This window comes from Cyrtonyx montezumae, unplaced genomic scaffold (assembly GCF_038088225.1).
Source record: "Cyrtonyx montezumae isolate F1298 unplaced genomic scaffold, pur_monq_1.0 scaffold_29, whole genome shotgun sequence".
Classification (NCBI taxonomy): domain Eukaryota; kingdom Metazoa; phylum Chordata; class Aves; order Galliformes; family Odontophoridae; genus Cyrtonyx; species Cyrtonyx montezumae.
The window spans coordinates 10,271,375-10,291,759 of record NW_027072033.1 but is presented as its reverse complement, the minus strand read 5'-3'; the positions used below and the strand labels follow the sequence as shown (position 1 = coordinate 10,291,759).

Genomic DNA, 20,385 nt, shown 5'->3' with positions numbered 1-20,385 from the left:
GACATACTGCTCAGTACTATATGTCCACTTCTATTACTAATGAGCGGTGCTATCTGCATAGATTTCAGCTGCAACATTTGTCTCTAGGCAAAACTTTCTTATTTTCTGTTGGTGTGCTGCTACCTTGAGCATGGAGTGCACCTGCTCCAGCATAGGAACCATGGTGAGCCTGCATTTTCCAAATAGATGAGGGAGGCATCTTTAAACTCAGAGGCAATTAAGCTTTCTGGAGCTAAGGTCTTTGCACTTGAAGGGAGTCTTAGGGTATCTTAGTAGCCAGATGTTGTTCTTTTCCTGGGGAGAGATAAGGGGAAAGGGGCTGTCTTCTTGGGGCAGACCAAGCCCGTCACACTTTTCTGTCATGTAACAGACTGGAACTCATTTAATCCCTTCTGTTTCTCACCAGATGCCTCCTAAAAATAAGAAGTACAGAGGATAAGAAATGTCTTTGAAGGCATAAATGTGTGCAGCATGGTAGGCTAGTTCCTACCCAGGAACAAATCTATAGGGTTTAGTCTTGAATCAACCACAGTGTAAGGCTAGAACATTATATACTACAGAAAGCAATTAATGCCTACCAGCTTACTCCAACAGGATATTTATAGCTCCTTATATGGCATCTCAAGGTGGTTTACAGAAGAGATACTACTGGCACAGAGCTTGAATGGTTCTGAATAAGCCTGGATGTCTACAGCAGGCTTGAAGATGGATTTAAAAGCTAAAACCAGAAGCACAAATTATCAAAGCCAGGGAAATCTGTACATCCATGCAGCTAAAGACCATTAGTCAGTCATGCACCAGGCCTTAGCAAGCATTAGAGGACACAGTTTCCATCTGCAACTGAAGGTGGAATCAGGCTAAGGAGGAAGGTTTATATCACTCTATGCTTCAAGGGGATGGTGGTTGTAAACATGAAACTTAGTGAGTCACAGAGCTAGAGAATAAGTCAAAGGCTTTTGTATACACCTGTATTTCAGCTTTCAGCCTCTTCTTCCTGTGGGAGAAAAGGGTAAAGAAATGTGGTGATGTATTTTTTTTTTTCAAAGCTATTGAAAATGATTAATTATTACTTTTCTTCACGGAAGATTTTCTGTTTGTTTTAAAATTTGAGAAGATGACCTTCTTTGAAGTGGCAAGACCTGAGATAAGTTGTCTTCCATGGACAGAAAACTTCAACATTTTCTCCTTGTCGTGCTTCTTACCAGATGAGGGCACTGAACTAACAAAGTGATTAGTTTTATGTAAAAATCCAGAGGGTCCAGTCAACTCTTGGGATCTCAAAATATTACTAACTCCATGAACTTGCAGCTGAGACATGCTTAACACAAAAGCCACATTTACGTATATTTCAGACTGACCAGCAAAATGGAAATACTGAGAATTGCAGTATTGCTTCAAAAAGGTACTATAATACCACTTAAAATACTATCACTACAGCAACCTCTACTGTAGGAGTGAACATGAAGCATTTCTTGGCCTACAAGGAGGGAAAAGAGTAGGAATCATGACCTCTGCAGACCCACCGCTGGAGCTGCGGCCACTCCATACTTCTGTTTACCCAGTTAATCAGAGTTGTCTGTCCTTTGAACAAGAGCCACTCACCTTGAGTGCATGGCAGTGCCCTGCACTGTCATGTTAAGATGGAAAGGTACATCTCAAAGCTATTTCCATCTTGTTTATCTTGGCATGTCATCAGCTTCTTTCTAAGTGCACAGGAACATTTCTGAGCATTTTACTAGCCTAATTTCATTGTCCTGGAGTTGTTACCCTCGAAACTGCACAAAAGCAAACTCTGAAACATGCCCCATGGGATCTCTGCAGCCTTGATTTTCCCCCTCCTGAAAGCCCCTTGGTGTTTCATCCCCTAAATCTTCCCTTTCTCAACAGCAGACGCCCAAAGCATAGTTGGACGTTTTCTGGTAGCTTTTGTCTCATGGCCTGTCTCATCATTACTCTTTCTATCCACCATGCTCTTCATGCTCTCTGTATTCCTTCACAACTTTCAGTCCTTGGCTGCTTCCACAGTTTCTTATGTGCTCATTAGCCCTTTTCTTCTTAACTGTTACTTCTTCATCTTTTCTGCTCTTGCTTTACTGTTGAATTAACTAGAGATAGTTTCTCTTCCCCATTTGTCCTTTACTAAGCAATACTATCTTCTGTCTCCCACTACAGCCATGCTTTCCACAAATCACTTTTCTCAACTGAGATGCTGCCCTCTTGTTCTCCAGGCATCAGCCAACCCTGACATTCTTTTGATCCTCTTCATTTCACTTCTACTTCTGTGTAGATCTGATCACCTATATTATGACACTAGTGGCCCTTATTTAGGTTTCATGTGTTCTACGATTGCATTTTCCCTAATGTCATACACAGCATATTTGGGAAAGGCAGTTACAGAAGAAGTGCACATAATCAAAGTTTTCAAAAAGTTTGATGATCTTTTTTGTTCTTCAGCTTCCAGGACACATGACCAAGTAATAAGTCATCTTAAATAAATTTTAGTGATTCTTGTCAAGAGCTTTGGATGCAATCAGTCAATTGAAAGATGAGAAACACTTGTAGTTTCATTGCAGAAATTACCATCACTGCTGTGTCATAATGATTTTTTAAAATGAAAAATGAAAATTAAAATAAAATAAAATAAATCTTGATGTAAAATTTAACTCAGAGGGTGATGAGGCCCTGGCACAGGCTGCCCAGAGAAGCTGTGGGTGACCCATCCTTGCAGGCACTCAAGGCCAGGTTGGATGGGGCCCTGGGCAGCCTCATCTGGGGAGTGGCAGCCCTGCCCATGGCAGTAGGGTTGGAACTAGGTGACCTCTAAGTTCTATTCTATGATGAAAATTAAGATAAGAGAATCTGTGCATGTTCACAATGGAAATAAGGAGGATGAGGACAAGAAGTCAACTCTCCATACTAGATTTGACAGACTTACTCAAAACTTGGCCATGGGTACAGCTATCTAGTATAGCAAAAATACATTTTCTCAAGGATCTCTCAAAGAAGAACAACTAGATATCCTAAATCCCAAGCATGTTTACATGCTGTAGTGTATAGGAAGGAGTTCTAGTTTTGAACACCTAGGACTTCTGGAACACTGGCCAATGCAGGGGCCAGATGCCTTGACACTGCTGTTCCCTTTGAGAGAAGTGTTTCCAGCATAACACCCCTCTTAACACTAGACTTTTATTAAGGAAAAGAATAAATAAATATAGGCATTTTTAAAAAAAAATGCAATAGAATTTAAAACTTTGAATCTATTCAGATCTTTTTTGTGCTTTATTTTATTTTCTTCTCTGCTTAGTTCCCACTCCCAGGCATTCGGGGCTGTGTAGCAGTGCCATGGCTGGGGTTGGAGAACCCCAAGCAGCAGTTCCCTGGTTTCAGTTGCCAGTCTGAAAGGACTTTCTGTGAGTAGCAGAGCTGGCTGGCACCAAGTGAGGAAGCAGACCCTAGCTCTGGAGGGGGGTATGGCTGGCATCCTCACTGACTGGAAAGCTTATTCATGGACACAAGCAGGTGGCATGAGAATATTATTCAGTAAATCAGATAAGCTGCAATCTTGTTATGCCAAAGGATGAGCCTGGAAGGTTTGAGTGTAGCTGTCAATACATCATCCTGCAAGGATAATGTCTAATCAAATTAGCCACTTGCAGCTCCCCCCACTCCTCTCAGCCTAGAGAAAAACATGTTCTCAGGAAGGAGGGACAAAAACATCTTCACAGCTGTCATTCCCAGCTTTTGCCATCACCGTTTGTTGCTTTATGGGTGTTATCAGCACCATGTGCTTTGGGCACAGGTCCATAGATGTCTCTCACAGTACTGCTTCCCTTATGTAGTATGCACTGCTTCACATCCACCGGATGATTTTCCTTCACAATTGGAGCTCTCAATATCAGCCATCCCAGGGCTACAGAGAAACTGTGATATGAGTTATTAAGAGGGTAGGGTTCTTATTCCAAGGGTCTCCCATTTATTTTCCCAGCTACCAGTCAAGCCATCAGGGTAGTTTAAACATCTGGGGTTTCCATCTGAAACAGAGTTTAAAGGACATCCAGCACAGCAGAAGCTTTATGCCAACTCTGCAATTCAGTTTTAAAACTATTAAAAACAAATGTGTGCAACCACACGTGCTCAGATATTATGCCATGAGAGCCTAGTGCAAGTTTCCTAAAATAGTAGACTCATCCTTCTCCAAAATCCTCCATTGTCTGCCTAAGCCGAATCAAACAGCATTATCCAGATGCAAGCTTAGTCTCTATCTACCTCAGTTATCATTGTTATGCTACCACGTTTCCACAGAAGTTTCCCTGAAGGCCTTGGGAACACTTGCAGCCTGTGCCCTGTGCTCTAAATTTGGGGTATGTTGATCCACCTTGATCCAGGAGGTTTGCTCTGGAACTGCTGCCTCCCTACATATTGATGATTTAGATTTCCATCTGCTATCCCTACCCCCCTTCAATTACACTGCAGCCCTAGGTAGGCTTAATCAGTTTTATCCTTGTTTCTCCACTTCTATGGCTACAACATTCAGTACTTCAGGACATTTGTTCTTCACCCAGTAAAAATCTTATCTTGTTAAGTTTCAGACCTTGCACACAGAGGAAGGAACTTGGATCCTCTGTTTTTGATCCTGGAGTGTCACTGTTGGATACTGTTTGTTTTTCTTACAATTGTTTCAAAACAAAAACATTTATCTTGAACTGAACAAAATGTTTTGTACGGAACAAAGTACAGAAGCCTGCAAGACTAAGGTCAAAAGGAGTGTCAGCTTTGATTCAACATAAATAGCTTCCCCACTTGTCATTTTCCAGTTTCCAAATCAAAACCCAAAATTGCATATAATGATTTATATGCTCCTTAAAACAGTCACCAAACCTGTTTGCGTCAGCTTATATGTAAAGAGGAAAGCCAGCTTGCCTGGAAAACACCATATGGTGCCAATCCCAAAGGACCTTCTGTTCAGACACAGGGCATCCTGAACACACCCTCCAGCTGCATAGATCCATGCTGTGATATCCATTTGATATACAACGTGTTTGTTAAACCTTGAAACAATTCAGGGAAGTGGCTGGGATGTCCAAAAGAGATCTTCCTTCAACAAAACTAACCTGGGACAAAGAAAGTCCACTATATCAGAAAAACTGCCAGGCTGCAGTATGCTTAACTGTAAGAGGAGTTACACTTCATCTCAGGCCACTCTCAAAATCCAGGTGGTAGGAACCTTCCAGTGGAAAATCAGAATTGAAAATGTCTGTGTTACTCTCCTGAAAAGCTTTTTAAATACTTTGACCTTACCTGGTTCTTTCCACTCTCTGTTAGTATGGGATGAAAGAAAGCTGGCATTTTACAGGATGTTGGAAGGTCGAAGTTGATACCGAGTGGAGGTGGAGGTCTTGAAAGGTTGAAGAATAAGGCCAGCTTTCATCATGAATAATTGCAAAATGACTCCTGCCTGGCATCCTTACAGTACTCCACATGAGATTTTTCCTGGTGTCCAAACACTGGTTTACTCACTGGCCTGAGATGCTGTGGACAAGAGAAGCTGGACCCTCATGAAAAGGTGTTTTGCTCCACCTACTTCATCCATACGTCTTCCAGCAAGCAGGAGTCATAACAAGTGCATTACTTCTGACGAGTGTTTAATTGGAAGATGGAATACCATCTTTATTTCTAGAGGTATCTAAGAGAAGATAAGAGTAATGTTTTTCATTGTTTCAGAATTTGCCCTGTTGTGGAAGTCCTCTTGCAAATATATTTGCCACTACCTTTAAGTATCTCATCTAAGCCTTCACCTTGAGAGAACATCTCACATGTCATTTCATGAAGTCAAGTGTTCTTAAAGTTGTTATGTTTCCTTCTGTCCTTAGAATTCATACTTTGGAATGGGGAAATTATGCCGGTTGCCCACAATTTGCTCTTAACAAAACCACACTGGCTATTGTTTTTCTCCTGTGGTTACTTATAGCAACATATTAGTTCCTGAATTTTCTGAGAAGCTAGATTTAAAGAAGCCTGATATGCGATTCTCTTTTTGCCTTGTTTTGCTAAAAGAAAACTGAATTTGTTTTTTTCTAGCATTTCAGAGCCCTAGAAAGTCCCTTAAAGGTTGTTAGAAATAACAGCTCAGTGGTTACTTCGTGCAGTCCTCTAAGCCCTCCAGTCCCTCAAAACTGCTCTTGATACTGCTATTCCCAATGTGATAACATAAAATGCTCCTGGCCCTTCATATTCCTATTTTCATCTAATTTTGCATCTTGACACTTTAGACTTTCTATTTTCACCTGTACTTATGCCCATCTTCAGTAATGTTTTCATGCTTAATGCTATCTTTTTTCCTCCAATTTCAAATTCTTGTTTCATGGTTTCACTCAAACTGTGTCCCATCTTCAAATTCCATCTTCAAATTCTCTCTGATAGTTTTCCCCCTGAATGCATTCAAAACCACAGAAAACTCCCTTCTTCTCTTTCTGCCACCCTTAGCAGCCAGAAAACTACTGCAACATTCAAGACCTTAGCAGATAACCTACAACCTGAAGTGCTGCATTCCCTACAGATATAAGGCAATTAAATTTTCCCATTGCTACATAGTCCTGTGCTTGTTGCCCACAAAAATAGTCCATCCTTCTCTGCTTGGGAGATCTGGAGCAGACCACCATACTGGTCCACAGATGGCTCTTGATTCTCCATAAGAATATCAACATGAAAGGCAGTGTGTGCACCCCTGGCACACCCTGCTTTCTACAGCAGTCTTTTAGAGATAGAATTCCATTTCAATCTCCTGGCTATGTAATCTACCAGAAAATCTCTGCCATGCTAGCATAAAGTAATTTAAGTTGTTCAGATTTCATACTGCATCTTCAGTAACTAAGGGGACTGAAAGACAGAATAGGAAGATAAGTGAGATTATAAATGACAAATTCTTAGACCTTTGTCCCAGTACACCAGCATTTTGTAATTTCTGAAAGGACTTTTCTCTCTTAGCTGTCTGCCCCTACACTCCAGTTTGCATGAGTTTCTGTGAGGATGCTCACCTCCTCCTTCTGAGGTGGGCAGGGATTTATCAGCATCTAGTTGATCTGTCCTCTCTGCTGGTGGGATGCAAGGTCCTCCCCATTTTCTCTATTCCAGGGCTCTAGTCCCACATGCATACGTATTTCTAATACTGCTGCCTCTGCTCCCTCTCTTGTCACCATCCTTCTAGGCATTCACAGTCACATTTGGGCTGCTGTGTGCTCTTGGCTGTAGTGCCAGCATTCACAGGGGCAGGCAGCCTGGACCTTTCCTCCTTGAGAAAGCAAGCCTTGGTTATCTTCCAGTAACATAGAAGATTTGGACAGAAATTCCCTCTGTTCACCACTGATGAAGACCATTGCATGTTGTTTAATTTCCCCTGAAAGTAGTGGCCTCTGTGGTATTTTGTGTTAAAAGCATGAACTGACACATTCAGGATTAGTGCCTGACAGCAGCAATAATAATTTCCAGCAGCAAATAAACATAGGATAGAAGTGTGCCTAAAAGAGCAGCATTACCTCACTACTTTTACTTTGACCACTGCACTCTTTTGTAAAGGACATACTTTATACCATTCCATACAGACTTTGCTTGACTGGGGAAGTTCCAACTGCTAGGTAAAACCCAGTTATGCAAGTCCAACACCCTGCATCTGTAAAGGTTTTCCAGTCCTTTTGCTGCAGTGTGAACAAAATCAGCCCTGAGGGGATCTCTGTCTTGTTGTAGCCTAGTTCAATCAGGACATCTGACTGCAAGTGGGCATAGGAAAGCCTCTCACACAAGTGAGAGTTACAGAGTAATCCAATCATTGAATATGAAAATTGTAGGTCATAACCAGTGGGATTCTGGGATGTTTCCCTTTAAACTTATTCTCTTGAATGTATGTTGTGCCTACAGCACAGGTAAATGGGAAATCAGCTCATGGCCTTCTTGTCTGATGGGGCAACATGGCACATTATGGTCAGAATGCAAGAGGTCTACAGTCTCAAAAGAAGGGCCAGCATGAACTTTGCACACAAAGAAGTGCAACTTGCATGGAGAGTAAGAGAAGAAAAAAGCACATAGCCAGACTCATCTCTGACATTGCAAGGGGCATAAACTCCAGCCAGATCTTCTTTTTGTCATTAGACAGGTTTTCCCTTTTTATGTTGGACCATAGTCACATAATTCTGGGCACTATTCTGTTAATAGACACTAAAGATCCTGGACTACTTCTGTTCCTAACACTGTCAAAGTATGTCTGTAGATTGTACCTGTGAAGTCTGTACATGGTATCATTCACTTCAAAGCCTCAGTTCCAGTAAAAAAGAAGGCCCATTTTGTTAAAGGCATCCTGAAGTGCTTTGTCCTTGTCCTGTCTATTGAAGGGGTAAACAGCTATCCTATTTCCCCACGTATAAAATATTGTATACATTTCTGTCCGTCTTGGTAAGTAGATGAACGGGATGCATCTACTCCCTCTGAGAATCCTGGAGGATTCCTGTATTTCTTTCTCCAAAAAGGGCAGAGAAATACAACGAGGCAAGAATTTGTCAGTGTGTGTAGAATGGCTCATTCAGCAGTGGCAGGGTAAGAAAATCAGGAAGAAAGTCAACAACAGCATCAAAATCATGCTAAACCAACTCTTGTGTTTTATATTGTCCAAGATAAGTAAATTATTCATAGCAAGAAATTTCAGTGTTCCTTTCAAAACAGTGAAAGGAAGACTATTCAGAGAGTTTCTTCCTACTTAGCCAATTAGAAGATATTATCCATTATATTCTTTTGTAAAGCAAGAGACAAAACTTCTATTGATTTGCTATCATAAAAGCCTCAAAGAACTGACCTAGAGTCGGCATGGACAATTGGAGTGTGCGTGTATCTACCCAATCTGAATGGAAACCTCCATTCATTTTAGGCTCATTAACTACTTCAGCAAAGGGATTTGGTAGGTAGTAAAACATAATTTGTAGTTGCTGTAGACTACCAGTAACTCCATTAAGCTTTAAAGATTTACATATTTAACATTCAGTGAGATGTTTCTTAGACAAGCTTGGAGAGCAGAAATAATAAGATGCTCACCTTGTTAGCCAAGGATTAGGTCCAAGCAGTATATATTTAATTAGACTTTAAAGAGCTTATTTCAATGTTAGAAGATGCAGCTCTTCTCTTCTGCTGCTACCTCAATATAATTATTTCAGTAAGTTTTCTGCTTGCCAAGTGAAAGGAGAGTGCTCAAAGATATTGTGAATTCTCCATTTTTGTTAGCATTTAGATTAAGAAGAAGAAAGTTGACCTAAAGCTTTTGTAGAGGTCATCTAATCTGTTTGGTTGAGAAGATCTGTCCTCCCACAGACTCGCCTCCAGCACTATAAAGGAATACCTTCCTGATGACAATCTCTCTTTGCAGTGGTATATCATCTCTGGCTGTTCTAGAAGCAGCATCTTCTATTATGAATATTTAGGAAATACATCAGAACTAAGAGTGCTTCTTGCACAGACCACCACTTTATTGGACTACTACAGGATCCAGGACATTCACAATGAGCATTAGTGAAGACGATGTGGAAAAGTTTCTTGATGGAAACCCGGCTTTTGCCAAGCAGTACTTTGAGAAGAAACTGAAAACAGAGCCCTGTGATGACAATGAAAGCGAAATTCTTTTTGAGTTGATACAAGACATGCAAGAAAGCATCAACATGGAGAAAGTTGTTTTCAAGACTTTGAGAAGAATCAGGTCCCTTATTCACGCTGACCGGTGTAGTCTTTTCATGTACAGGCAAAGAAACGGCACACCTGAACTGGCAACAAGGCTTTTCAACATTCAAGAGGGAAGCACGCTGGAGGAATGCCTGGTCTCCCCAGATTGTGAGATTGTCTACCCATTGGACATAGGCATCGTGGGCTATGTTGCACAAACCAAGAAAACCATGAACATCAAGGATGTCAGTGAGGTAGGTTTGCCATTTATTCATTCACTCAGTAGACAAAAGGCTCACATGCTTGCTGGTTCGAAGAGGTCAAGAGACAGAAGGGCATCTTGGTGTTTGGGCAAACCTCTTGCACTGTAATTGCCATGTAATGGAAACTAACACACCAGTAATCAGTGTGTAAGTTTGTTCCAACTTCATTTATGGAGAGAGGTGAAGCTAAACTCATCACAGAATCATAGTCATAGAATCACTGAATCAGAATGGTTTGGGTGTGAAGAGACTTTAAAGATCATCCAGTTCTTACCCCGTGCTGTGGGGCAGGATTGCCAGATGCCAGCTCAGGCTGCCCAGTGCCCCGTCCAACCTGGCCTTGAATGTCTCCAGGGATGGGGCAATCACAGCTTCTCTGGGAAGCCTGTGCCTCACCATCCTCTGAGTGAAGATTTCTTCTCATAATAATCTTTATTTCCCCTCTTTTGTTTTAAAAACCATTCTTCCTTCTCTTATTTCTATCTGCTCATATAAAAAGTTGGTTCTCTCTCCTGCTTATAAGATCTCTTTTAGATATTGGAAGGCCTCAACAAAGTCTCCCCAGAGCCTTCTCTTCTCTAGGCTGAGCAAGCCCAGCTCCCTCAGCCTTCCTTCATTGGAGAGGGGCTTCAGCTCTCTGATTGTCTTTGTGGACCTCCTCAGGACCCAATCCAATGGCTCCACATCTTTATTGGGCTGGGGACCCAAGGTCTGGATGCAGTACTCCAGACGGGGCTTCAAAGGGCAGAGCAAAGGGGGACAATCCCCTCTTCCACCTTGCTGCCACCCCACTTTGATGCAACCCAGCAAACTGTTAACCTTCTGGCTGCAAACATACACTGCTGGCTCATATTCAGTTTTTCATCCACCAGAACTCCTTAGTCCTTCTCCACAGAGCTGCTCTCAGTGAGTTCTCTCCCAGTCTATATACATATCCTGGATTGCCATGACACCAGTTGTCACTGGCCTCCACCTGGACATAGAACTGTTGACCAAAACCCTCTGGCTGAGACTATCCAACCAACTCTTTATCCACTGAATAGTCCAGCATGTGGGCTAATTGTAACATGGGTATGAGTGATTTTCATCAAAAACAGCAAAAAGCACACTCTTTCAGCAGACATTGCACAGTGCAATACTGATAGGGTTACAAGGAATCTCAGTGTTTTATTCTTATGGCCTTCATAACAATACTTACCCCTCATACTCCTCATTTGAATTTCATAAATCTGAATGGCAGCAAATACAATCTGCTTGCTCTAATCATAGATATAATACTAAAATCCATGTGGCCCAAATATGGCATTTGGGATTATTCCAGCTATTATTTGCTAGTTAGAAAGAGACCATCTGTTCATCTAATGGTCATAATGGACACACTTGTTGCTTAGTATGGTCATATCCAAATGCTTCAACAAAATCTTCCTTGTTCTCCATGGAACATACTAAGATATTTACTTGGTTTTGCAAATATTCTTTTGCAAAATATTAATCAGAATATAACCTAAAAGTTTAAGTCTCACTCTTCTGATATTTCTCCAAGAATAAGTAAAGACTTCAGAGCTGTGAGCCAGGTGCTGCACTTCAACTCTGATACTTTCAGATGCTGCTACTCATGAAAATTCTTTCAAAGGAAGCACAGACATTTAAATGCTTGGTCTACCCTAGTTCTTAGGGAAGTCCAGCAGTGGAGGATATGTAGGGAGAAGGTGCATTAGAGTGATTGTTCCTTCAGGAGCAACATCTTGACCAGAGGCAACAAAGCTCTGAGCTTAAATAATTCAGATACAAGGAACTGAAGTTGACAGATCATTCAGCTGAGAATGAAGATGGTGGGTCAGCAAGACCCTTCCCACATTCCCAATCAGCAGGTGAAGAAGGTGTCAATAAGTCACTGTGCAGGACATAGGGCTATCTGCCTTCCTCACACTACACTTCCTATGTCTCATTTTCTTTTGGCATTGAGAGACAATGGCACTGACTGTCACAGTGATTTCTCTTAACACTGCTCCTACAGCATGACCAATGCTCTCCCAATGGTTTGAATGGCAGTTCTCTCAAGGACAGGACACCCTGTGCAGTCAAACCTGCTGGTGTCATCTGCATGTTGCAACTCTGGCCAGCAAGAGACTCCAAGTGCTGGGGGAGAGTGCCAGGAGAAAAATGTAGCTACTGCCTGCTGCTTCCTCCTCTGGGCCTCTGTCCACTGACCCAACCACAGAGGCCCAGCATCATTGTGGTTCATACTGAGGTCATCACAACTTCTTTTCCAATGTTTCCCAATATCAGTAAAAAACATCTTGCATATGAAGTAGCTACAGGTTGCTTTCCCATGTCTGCTGCTGCTCTTTAATTCATAAAGGAGTGATAAACTGATAAGCACTGTAATTGTAAGACTAATGCTGAAGATATACCAGTAGAGAAGGGAATCCTCTGTACAACAATTGTTTTCATGAGAACCAAGGTGTAGATAGTTTCATGGAGAAAAATGAAAGTGAGTGAGATTCGTAGTCACTGCAATACAAAGCATCATTTATAAAATGTAGCTATGCAGTACTGCATAGAAATTGGTTACATGAACCTTGCAGTGTTAACACAACACTGGAGGAAATGATGCAGGAGGTATAATGAAAGATGTCAGTTGTCTGAGGATTAATGGAGACTTTCTTTGTTCTGACAGTGTTCAGCATGTTAAATGGTTATAGCTAGCAAGAGCTTTCTAAAAAGAGCACATATTGCAATCAATAGCCACAGCCAGTTCTCTGATGCTAGTTTTATTACCTGTATTGTTGTCCAGTTTTCTACTGATTCTTTTATCTTCCTCAAAATTTTAAGCAAAACTTTTATCTATACAGTTTGCATCAAGAAAGTTTGCGCTTTGGCTTGGCTTAAAGGCTACAGATATTGTTTAAAGTGCCCTAATCTGTAAATTCTCCTTTGAACAGTGTCCCCAGTTCAGTTCATTTGTTGATGAGCTCACCGACTACACAACAAAAAGCATCCTTGCAACACCCATCTTGAATGGCAAAGATCTAGTTGCTGTCATTTTGGCTATTAATAAGCTGAACGGCCCATTCTTCACCAACTCTGATGAAACAGTAAGTGGTCAGTAGTTCAGTTTCTACCAAGCAGTCATTGCATTGCAGTATAACATGTATAACATGGATTATAGATCCTTCTACATTAGGGATGTCTGCTTTACTGAAGCACCATGGTGTAAATCCCCCTACAGGGGACGCACCCTTTAACAGAAGAGGCTTATTATGAGGATGCTTATCTCAGAAATCTTTCAGGGAAGTTACAGTTGGATAAGCCTTATCTCACACTGGTGCAAAGCAAAGCATTTATCCAGGGGAATTACCATGACATTGCTGAAGTGGTGTTATGAAATCCAATATACGTGAGACTGCTACTGCATCTGACCAAATTCAATTGTTTTTCTTTACAGCTTTTCCTGAAATACCTGAATTTTGCTTCCTTAAACCTGAAAATTTATCACTTGAGTTATCTTCACAATTGTGAGACTCGAAGAGGACAGGTAAGAGTAAGGATGCAGACTGGGCTATATCTTGAAATCAAAACCACTTTTTCTGGTTTCAGAAATGTAGATGATCTCCTTCAGAGATTTGCATCAGAAGAGCAGAAAGGAAAAGTTTCCACATACTCTCCCTTCCTCAGAGTCCCTTGTCACCTTGTCCGTCTTCTGGTGCTGAGGCAGGGGCACCACCTTCAAAAGGACTGAAATAGAGATATGCAGAATTCAGGTGATGGAACACTCCTGAGACATTTACCCACTTCAGACAGCAGCACTGAAATATCTCTGAAAACAACTAAGGACACTTTATTAATAGCATTTTTTAAAAGCACAAAAGATATGCGTTCTTTACACAATTATTTCCAGAAACATAAAACAATGAATGGTGGCCATGAGGTGATACAGCCATCTGGTTAAGATTTTTATATTGCAAAAATGTCAGTAAGAAAAGCATAATGTGCAACGAGAACGCAGTCTGCTTGTGAAGAACCTGTTAGAGTATTAATTGAAGACAACATAATATTTTGCCAGAGTTCTTTACATCATTCCATAAACTGGCCTTTCTTCATGCATTTCTTTCAATCCTTGTCACTGCATTTGTGGCTTTGAGCCTTATGCATTGCATACAGCAAAAAAGTAAAAATAAGCCACGGCTCGTTTTCCATTAACAATTCACATGGCAACAACTCTGTCATATCTGTGGGATGCTGGTAGGATATAGCATCTTGGGCTTTACAACAGTGCCAGAGCTTTCCTATCCCATGGGTCAGAAACAGAGAATGATGCAGGCCAGAACAGTGTATGATGTTTGCTAGCCCTCAGTGAAGCAATGAGGCACACTTTTTCTGACTGTGGCTAAGCAGTAGTACTCTGTGTTCCAAGCACAGGTCCAGTCAGCTTCAGGTAGCAGCTCTTTTCTAGGCACTGCCATTGATGCCTCCTGGGTTATGAGAGCAAAACATCCAATCAGGCACATAGACAGTAACTAAGGTCTGCATTTGCACAGATGGCTTCCTTACCATTTCAGAGATGACAAAGCTCTCCCTTTTGACCACAAAGACTTGATTTTTACTATTAGAAACATCTGCCTAATTCACTGCAGAGCCTCCATCTTTTTACAAATTAAATGGCTTAACAGCAACAGCCTTTTTAAGGATTTATCCACACAGAATGGCATGGGGAAGAGGGTCATAGGCCAATGTGCACACAAGGAATACTGCACAAAGGTTTTAAGGAAAGAGTTGATTCAGATATTTCCAACTGCAGCCTTTGGACTTTGCAGAATTTTACTAATGGAAATAAAAAGTAAGTGCATGGTCTGTCTGGCACCAATACCTTTGTGAGACTGGCCTTTGGCATAGTACTCCGAGGCTAGCATGACTAGTCCTCAGGGTGCATCCCTCCTCAGTAATTCCCACTGTGAATTAACAATGATTTTACATTTCGCAGTTGCAATTCTGTTGTTATTGTACTGGGACTGTAGCACACACAATAAATAAATAAATAAATAAATAAATAAACATACATATATAACAGTTTCCTTGTTAATGTTTATCTGGGAAGTGTAACTTCAAGGGAAAGCTATGCTTACATTTGGCTTTTATCCTGCAGGTGCTGCTGTGGTCAGCTAACAAAGTCTTTGAGGAACTGACAGATATTGAAAGGCAATTCCACAAGGCTTTCTACACAGTGAGAGCATATCTGAATTGTGACAGGTACTCAGTAGGCCTCCTGGACATGACAAAGCAGAAGGTGAGTGTTCAGTCAGTGATGAGCTGTAGATCCTTCTGATTGCTACCACCCACAGTTAACTAATTTGTGGAGATAAGGTTTATTGGGGCAGCCAAAGTCCAAGCTACGTCTAAGACATTATTCCTGCTTTGTTTTGCACTTTTAATTCAATTGTACAAATGAAAAATTGATGGGATGAAGAAAAGAGGAGAGTAAAGAGTTTATCACTGGAATGGGACTACCTGAAGAGGCAGTGGACAAGAATGGAGGCAAAGGAGAGGATTAAACTATAAAGCAGCAATTCCAGTCAAAGCCCGCATTGCAAGCACTGCCTCACCAAGTCTTTGGATACTAGAGATATGAGATGCCTCTAGAGATACCCAGCAACAGCATGGCCACTCTCTTCAAGACCTCATCCATATGCATATTATCTAGGCTTCTAGGTGAAATTTGCCCTCACAGAAATGCAGACTAACAGAATCTAAGTTACCTTTCCAGCCCTGATTTGTTCTTACTGTTTGCAAGCTGATTGACAAGCTTTACATGGGAGTTACACAGCAACATTTACTCTGGTGTCAGGCGAACATTTTGATTTCCACCACGTTGTGAGAGACCTTATACCACTTGGTCTTGTGAGGAGACATACTAAAAGACCATTACTTTGGTAAAGACTTTTTGATCTGCATTATAACATAGCCTAAGATAAAATGTTCTTCCAGTTTAGTGAGGTAGCAAATTATCTGTACAGAAATGCTCTGGAAAACAAAGAACATGGAAAATATGGAAATAGTTGCTTGCTCTGTGCATATAGTCCACACTGTTCACTGAGTGATGTCTTGTGTGTAAGTTGTATGTGGCCATATGCAACCTTGTAAGACACCTGACACTTCCTGGCTTCTGTACACCATTGTGCTGCCTAAGATTGAACTAGCCATGTTGTTTCATGTGTTGTTTACACAGTATCAAAACCAGCACAGTAAAGCAGCAGTCATTCTGAAGATAGAGGCAGAATGCACTTTCCTACTCTAAATATACTTCTCTTATTTGAAAAACAGGAATTTTTTGATCTATGGCCAGTCCTGCTGGGAGAAGTTCCCCCTTACTCAGGGCCTCGCACTCCAGATGGCAGAGTAAGTGACAGACATTCTCCCGTCTGGATGAATTATCCCACCACTAGATTTAACTCTGCTCTTCTTTTTATTTGCAGGAAATAGTCTTTTACAAAGTCATTGATTATATATTACATGGAAAAGAAGACATTAAAGTCATCCCGTAAGTACTCAGACTGCTACCTCTGTTTGTCTGTGCTCAGTACAAACACAGAGTGCAGCTAAAACAAAGGTTGTTCCTGGTGTAAAGATGTTTATAAAGAGATATGCAAAGGACTGATACAAGGCTGAGTAAGAAGCCAGAATGCCGAATGCTGTTTCAACTCACACTTCTGTGGGACAAAGTTTTCTTTCAGGGCTGTGGCTTGTAAACTCTTGTAAATCAGGCTCCAAGAACCACCGCAATAAGCAATTGTTTATGCGTGGCAATTAGCTGCTTTGACTGCCTGCAGCTTTGCCACTGTCTGTGCCAGACCAAGGCATCACTATTCCTTGGTACATTTTCTGTGCTAGCAGCTGAGCCATCCAGCTTGCCCTGGTGTTGAGGTACCTGCAGTTGCAGTACTGCCCATCACTCATTTATATATCCTCTGAACCTTCACAATCATTCCTGCTCCTCTGCCTGTCCTCTAAATTATTTTCTGCTCTCTTCTCCTCTGGTCACCCCATTCCACACACCTCACCCCCCACCCCCTCCCCCCACCTTCATGTCAATCTTTGACTTTTTCTTCTTTTCCTTCTCTCTTAACTCTACACAGAGTACAGTAAAATCACCCTCTCTTCTTACCTCTGAGTTTTGCAGTGTAGCTTTTGGCATCATTCCAGTGGGCTCTGTGATGATCCCTCCACAGACTACCCTCTCTAGTGCTTTAACTCTCCAAGCTGCTACTTCTGTATGGTGTTTCTCTCCTCAACCTTCTCTTACCAAAAAATGAGAAGGGAAACAGATGGCTGCATCTGCAGAAGTTAGTGAGAATGCTCCCTTCTCATCAAGCTTCCTAGCCACCTTCTTTTCTCTTCATGTATCTTGCTTCCACATATAGATACACGTACCCTCCACCTCCTCAAATATCCTCCAGCATACCTCCCCACATCCCTCAGCACCACTTTTCCAACTGCTGTAAACTGTGGCAAAATGTATGCATGACATCTCTGACACAACAGAAGTTTTAGTTCTGGCCACACTGGTTTGCAATAATAGCGACCTGATATCCATCTTCATGCTTCCATGACAGAAATACAGCTGTGTTAATCTGGCTAACAATTAACCACAGACATTCTTTTATTTTTCTCTATGCTGTAGCTCTGAAACATGACCCTCACTCCCAGGAATAGTTTTTTTCTTAACTCAAGTGTTCTGATGACTATGATATTCTATGAGCTAATCTGTACTGAGTCCTTGAAGAAAAATAATTACTTGTGTAAAAAATTTATGTTTGCGCAGGTAGGTCCTTTGAAAGTAACAGAACTGCTTGGTAGCTGAGAATGAATGTATATGTAGATTGTGTAGTCACCTCTGTTATCATCGTCCTTCAATAAATAAGCATCCTTAATTACCCTTGTCCATTTTTCTTTCTATCAGAAATCCTACCCCAGATCACTGGGCATTAGTTACTGGACTGCCAACATATGTGGCTGAAAGTGGGTTTGTAAGTACATAGCTTGGACTTCATTAAGGCTTTCTGAAATGAAGTCTAATTAAAGCTGCTTTTCAGGTTTTTTTTGTTTTTGTTTTTGGGGGGTTGTTTGTTTTTTGTTTTGTTTTGTTTTTGTTTGTTTTGGTATTTTAATTTCTGCATCAAATTTGTAAAATATGTTTTGTTTTGTGTTTTCTTTTAAATTCCCTAGATTTGCAATATTATGAATGCTGCTGCAGATGAGATGTTTAACTTTCAGGTAATGTGAACACTTCTAGTTACATGAAGCATTCTAGTTTACTTAAAGAGATGTAATTCAGAGTCTATATTAGGCACGTGGGTATTCATCAGAAGTCATGATGTAATATTGGATTGCATATGGTGTCTTTCTGCTTACTGTTTCTTCAAGGAAGGTCCTCTAGACGAATCAGGATGGACTATCAAAAATGTTCTCTCCATGCCAATAGTCAACAAAAAGGAAGAAATTGTCGGTGTTGTTACATTTTTTAACAGAAAAGATGGGAAACCATTTGACGAACAGGATGAGACCCTGATGGAGGTATAATTCTTTGCTGTGGCTGGAAGTAGTTCATATAGTCGAGGTCATTTTTTCTCATTGCGCCTCTGCAAGCATCCCCCAGTATTCTGCAATTAAGTTTCTTAATTGGTTATGCAGTAGACGGAAAGTTTTGAAGGTGACTCAATGAAATGTTGGATGTTTTTGAATTTCGTAAACTTGCCTGTGCTCTTGTTTCAGCATTTTTAGATTGCACACCTAGCAGCTAGGGGGTAGTAACATGACTATTTTGACCTGTGCTCAGGTACAGCTGGGCAACTTCCCCTGGCAATTACACCTACGTTATAGTGTGGCTGTGATTCAAGGTGTGGCCAGCTACTGAACCTACAAATAGTAGAGCCTATCAAAGCTATTGTAGCTGAGAAATGCTTCTATGTTTGTTTCAGACCAGTATGGACATATAGATCTTGACATCCATTATCAATCAAAGCATTTCCTGAAATACTTTTACTACCAAATAAAACAACCAAGCAAAAAAATCCATTCAAACCGGCCACTGAGCAGCAAATCAGATGAAAGCAAATGAAGTATGATTAAACAGATGTTAAAGGTGACAAGACCCTCCTGCTTTCTCTTGATATGAGATTTCCCAGGACAAAGAGTCCTTAAATCTGCATGGTATGGACAATCTTAAGATGTAGGCAGATCTACCAGCTGGGGAGCTGCTGTGATGAAGAACAGTTAGCATTTGGAAGCAAATATGCAATTGCACATCACTAGACTTGGGGCCAGACTGGAGTTAATGTTTCCATAAAAATATATTAAACAGTTGTTATCTTTCTATGGCTATAGGGAAAAGATACTTTGGTTACTATGCTGTTTTTCTTTTTCCTCCTCTCCAAGTCCTTGACACAGTTTCTGGGCTGGTCTGTACTCAACACTGATACATATGATAAGATGAACAAACTGGAGAACCGGAAAGATATTGCCCAGGATATGGTGCTCTACCATGTGAAGTGTGACAAGGATGAAATTCAGGAAATTCTGGTAATGCTCTGCAATGTACAGCACTAACTGTGAGCCTGGCCTGTGCATGACAGCCTGGACTGTACTGACCAGCAGCTGTGCCTGTGGGCCAAGTTCTCCCACCCACAGAAAGTCTTCCAGCCATGGAGGCCACACTCAGGCCCTCACACTGTGGCAGAACAAGTCTTTATTTTGACTTCAGGCTGACTGTGTTCTGTGCCACAGCATGACATGCTGGGGTCCTTTCTATTTTCCTCAGCAAAGCTAGGCCTGGAGATAGGCTCATGCAGATGCTGCTCAGGGCAGGCTGTGGGTTTTGAAAGAGGAGCTGATTTATACCCCAAAACCAGGATATGGAGTTGCTAAGCCTGGCTGAGACACTGGGAGTTTTCTAGGGGAATTTTTGCAAGCAGAGGAAAAACAAGCCAGAATTAATGCAAGAGATAACATTCCTATGAGGAAGAATATGTTGAAAGATCAGAAATAAAAGTGAGGACTGAAAGGAAAATATGATCTTCATATCAGCGCTGCCTCCTGTAGGTTGACCCTAGATTACCCCCAAGCTGTTCAGCACAGTTCTGTAGGATGCAGTAGTCAGTGCAACATGTCCATGCTCTTTGCAGCCAACACGAGAAAAGCTGGGGAAGGAGCCAAGTGAGTGTGAGGAAGAGGAGCTGGCAAGTATCCTGGTAAGGGCAATGTGTGAGTGGACTTGGAAGTGTGATTAACAACTATTGCTGGGTGGATGCAGGGGAGAATCACTGGATTTGGTAGATATCAACAAGGCACTTGGTGAAGGGTGAAGGTGAAGCACACCTGCCCCTCCTGTGCTCTGTGTGAGATTATTATTACCAAGTAGCAGAGAATGCTGTCC

At 41.4% G+C, this 20,385-nt stretch overlaps 1 protein-coding gene across 1 annotated transcript in view; it reads left to right on the top strand.

The window, feature by feature from the left end:
* The first annotated feature begins 1,200 nt into the window (after window positions 1-1,200).
* Window positions 1,201-20,385, top strand: part of PDE6B (phosphodiesterase 6B) — a 29,718-nt gene continuing 10,533 nt past the window's right edge. Inside the window, exons 1-12 of the mRNA XM_065740577.1 lie at window positions 1,201-1,402; window positions 9,404-9,947; window positions 12,902-13,054; window positions 13,405-13,494; window positions 15,103-15,243; window positions 16,278-16,352; window positions 16,430-16,494; window positions 17,914-17,980; window positions 18,180-18,227; window positions 18,378-18,527; window positions 19,389-19,532; window positions 20,135-20,200. Coding sequence (XP_065596649.1) covers window positions 9,537-9,947; window positions 12,902-13,054; window positions 13,405-13,494; window positions 15,103-15,243; window positions 16,278-16,352; window positions 16,430-16,494; window positions 17,914-17,980; window positions 18,180-18,227; window positions 18,378-18,527; window positions 19,389-19,532; window positions 20,135-20,200 — 1,410 coding nt within the window. The 5' untranslated portion in view covers window positions 1,201-1,402; window positions 9,404-9,536. The remainder of the gene's footprint in view (window positions 1,403-9,403; window positions 9,948-12,901; window positions 13,055-13,404; window positions 13,495-15,102; window positions 15,244-16,277; window positions 16,353-16,429; window positions 16,495-17,913; window positions 17,981-18,179; window positions 18,228-18,377; window positions 18,528-19,388; window positions 19,533-20,134; window positions 20,201-20,385) is intronic.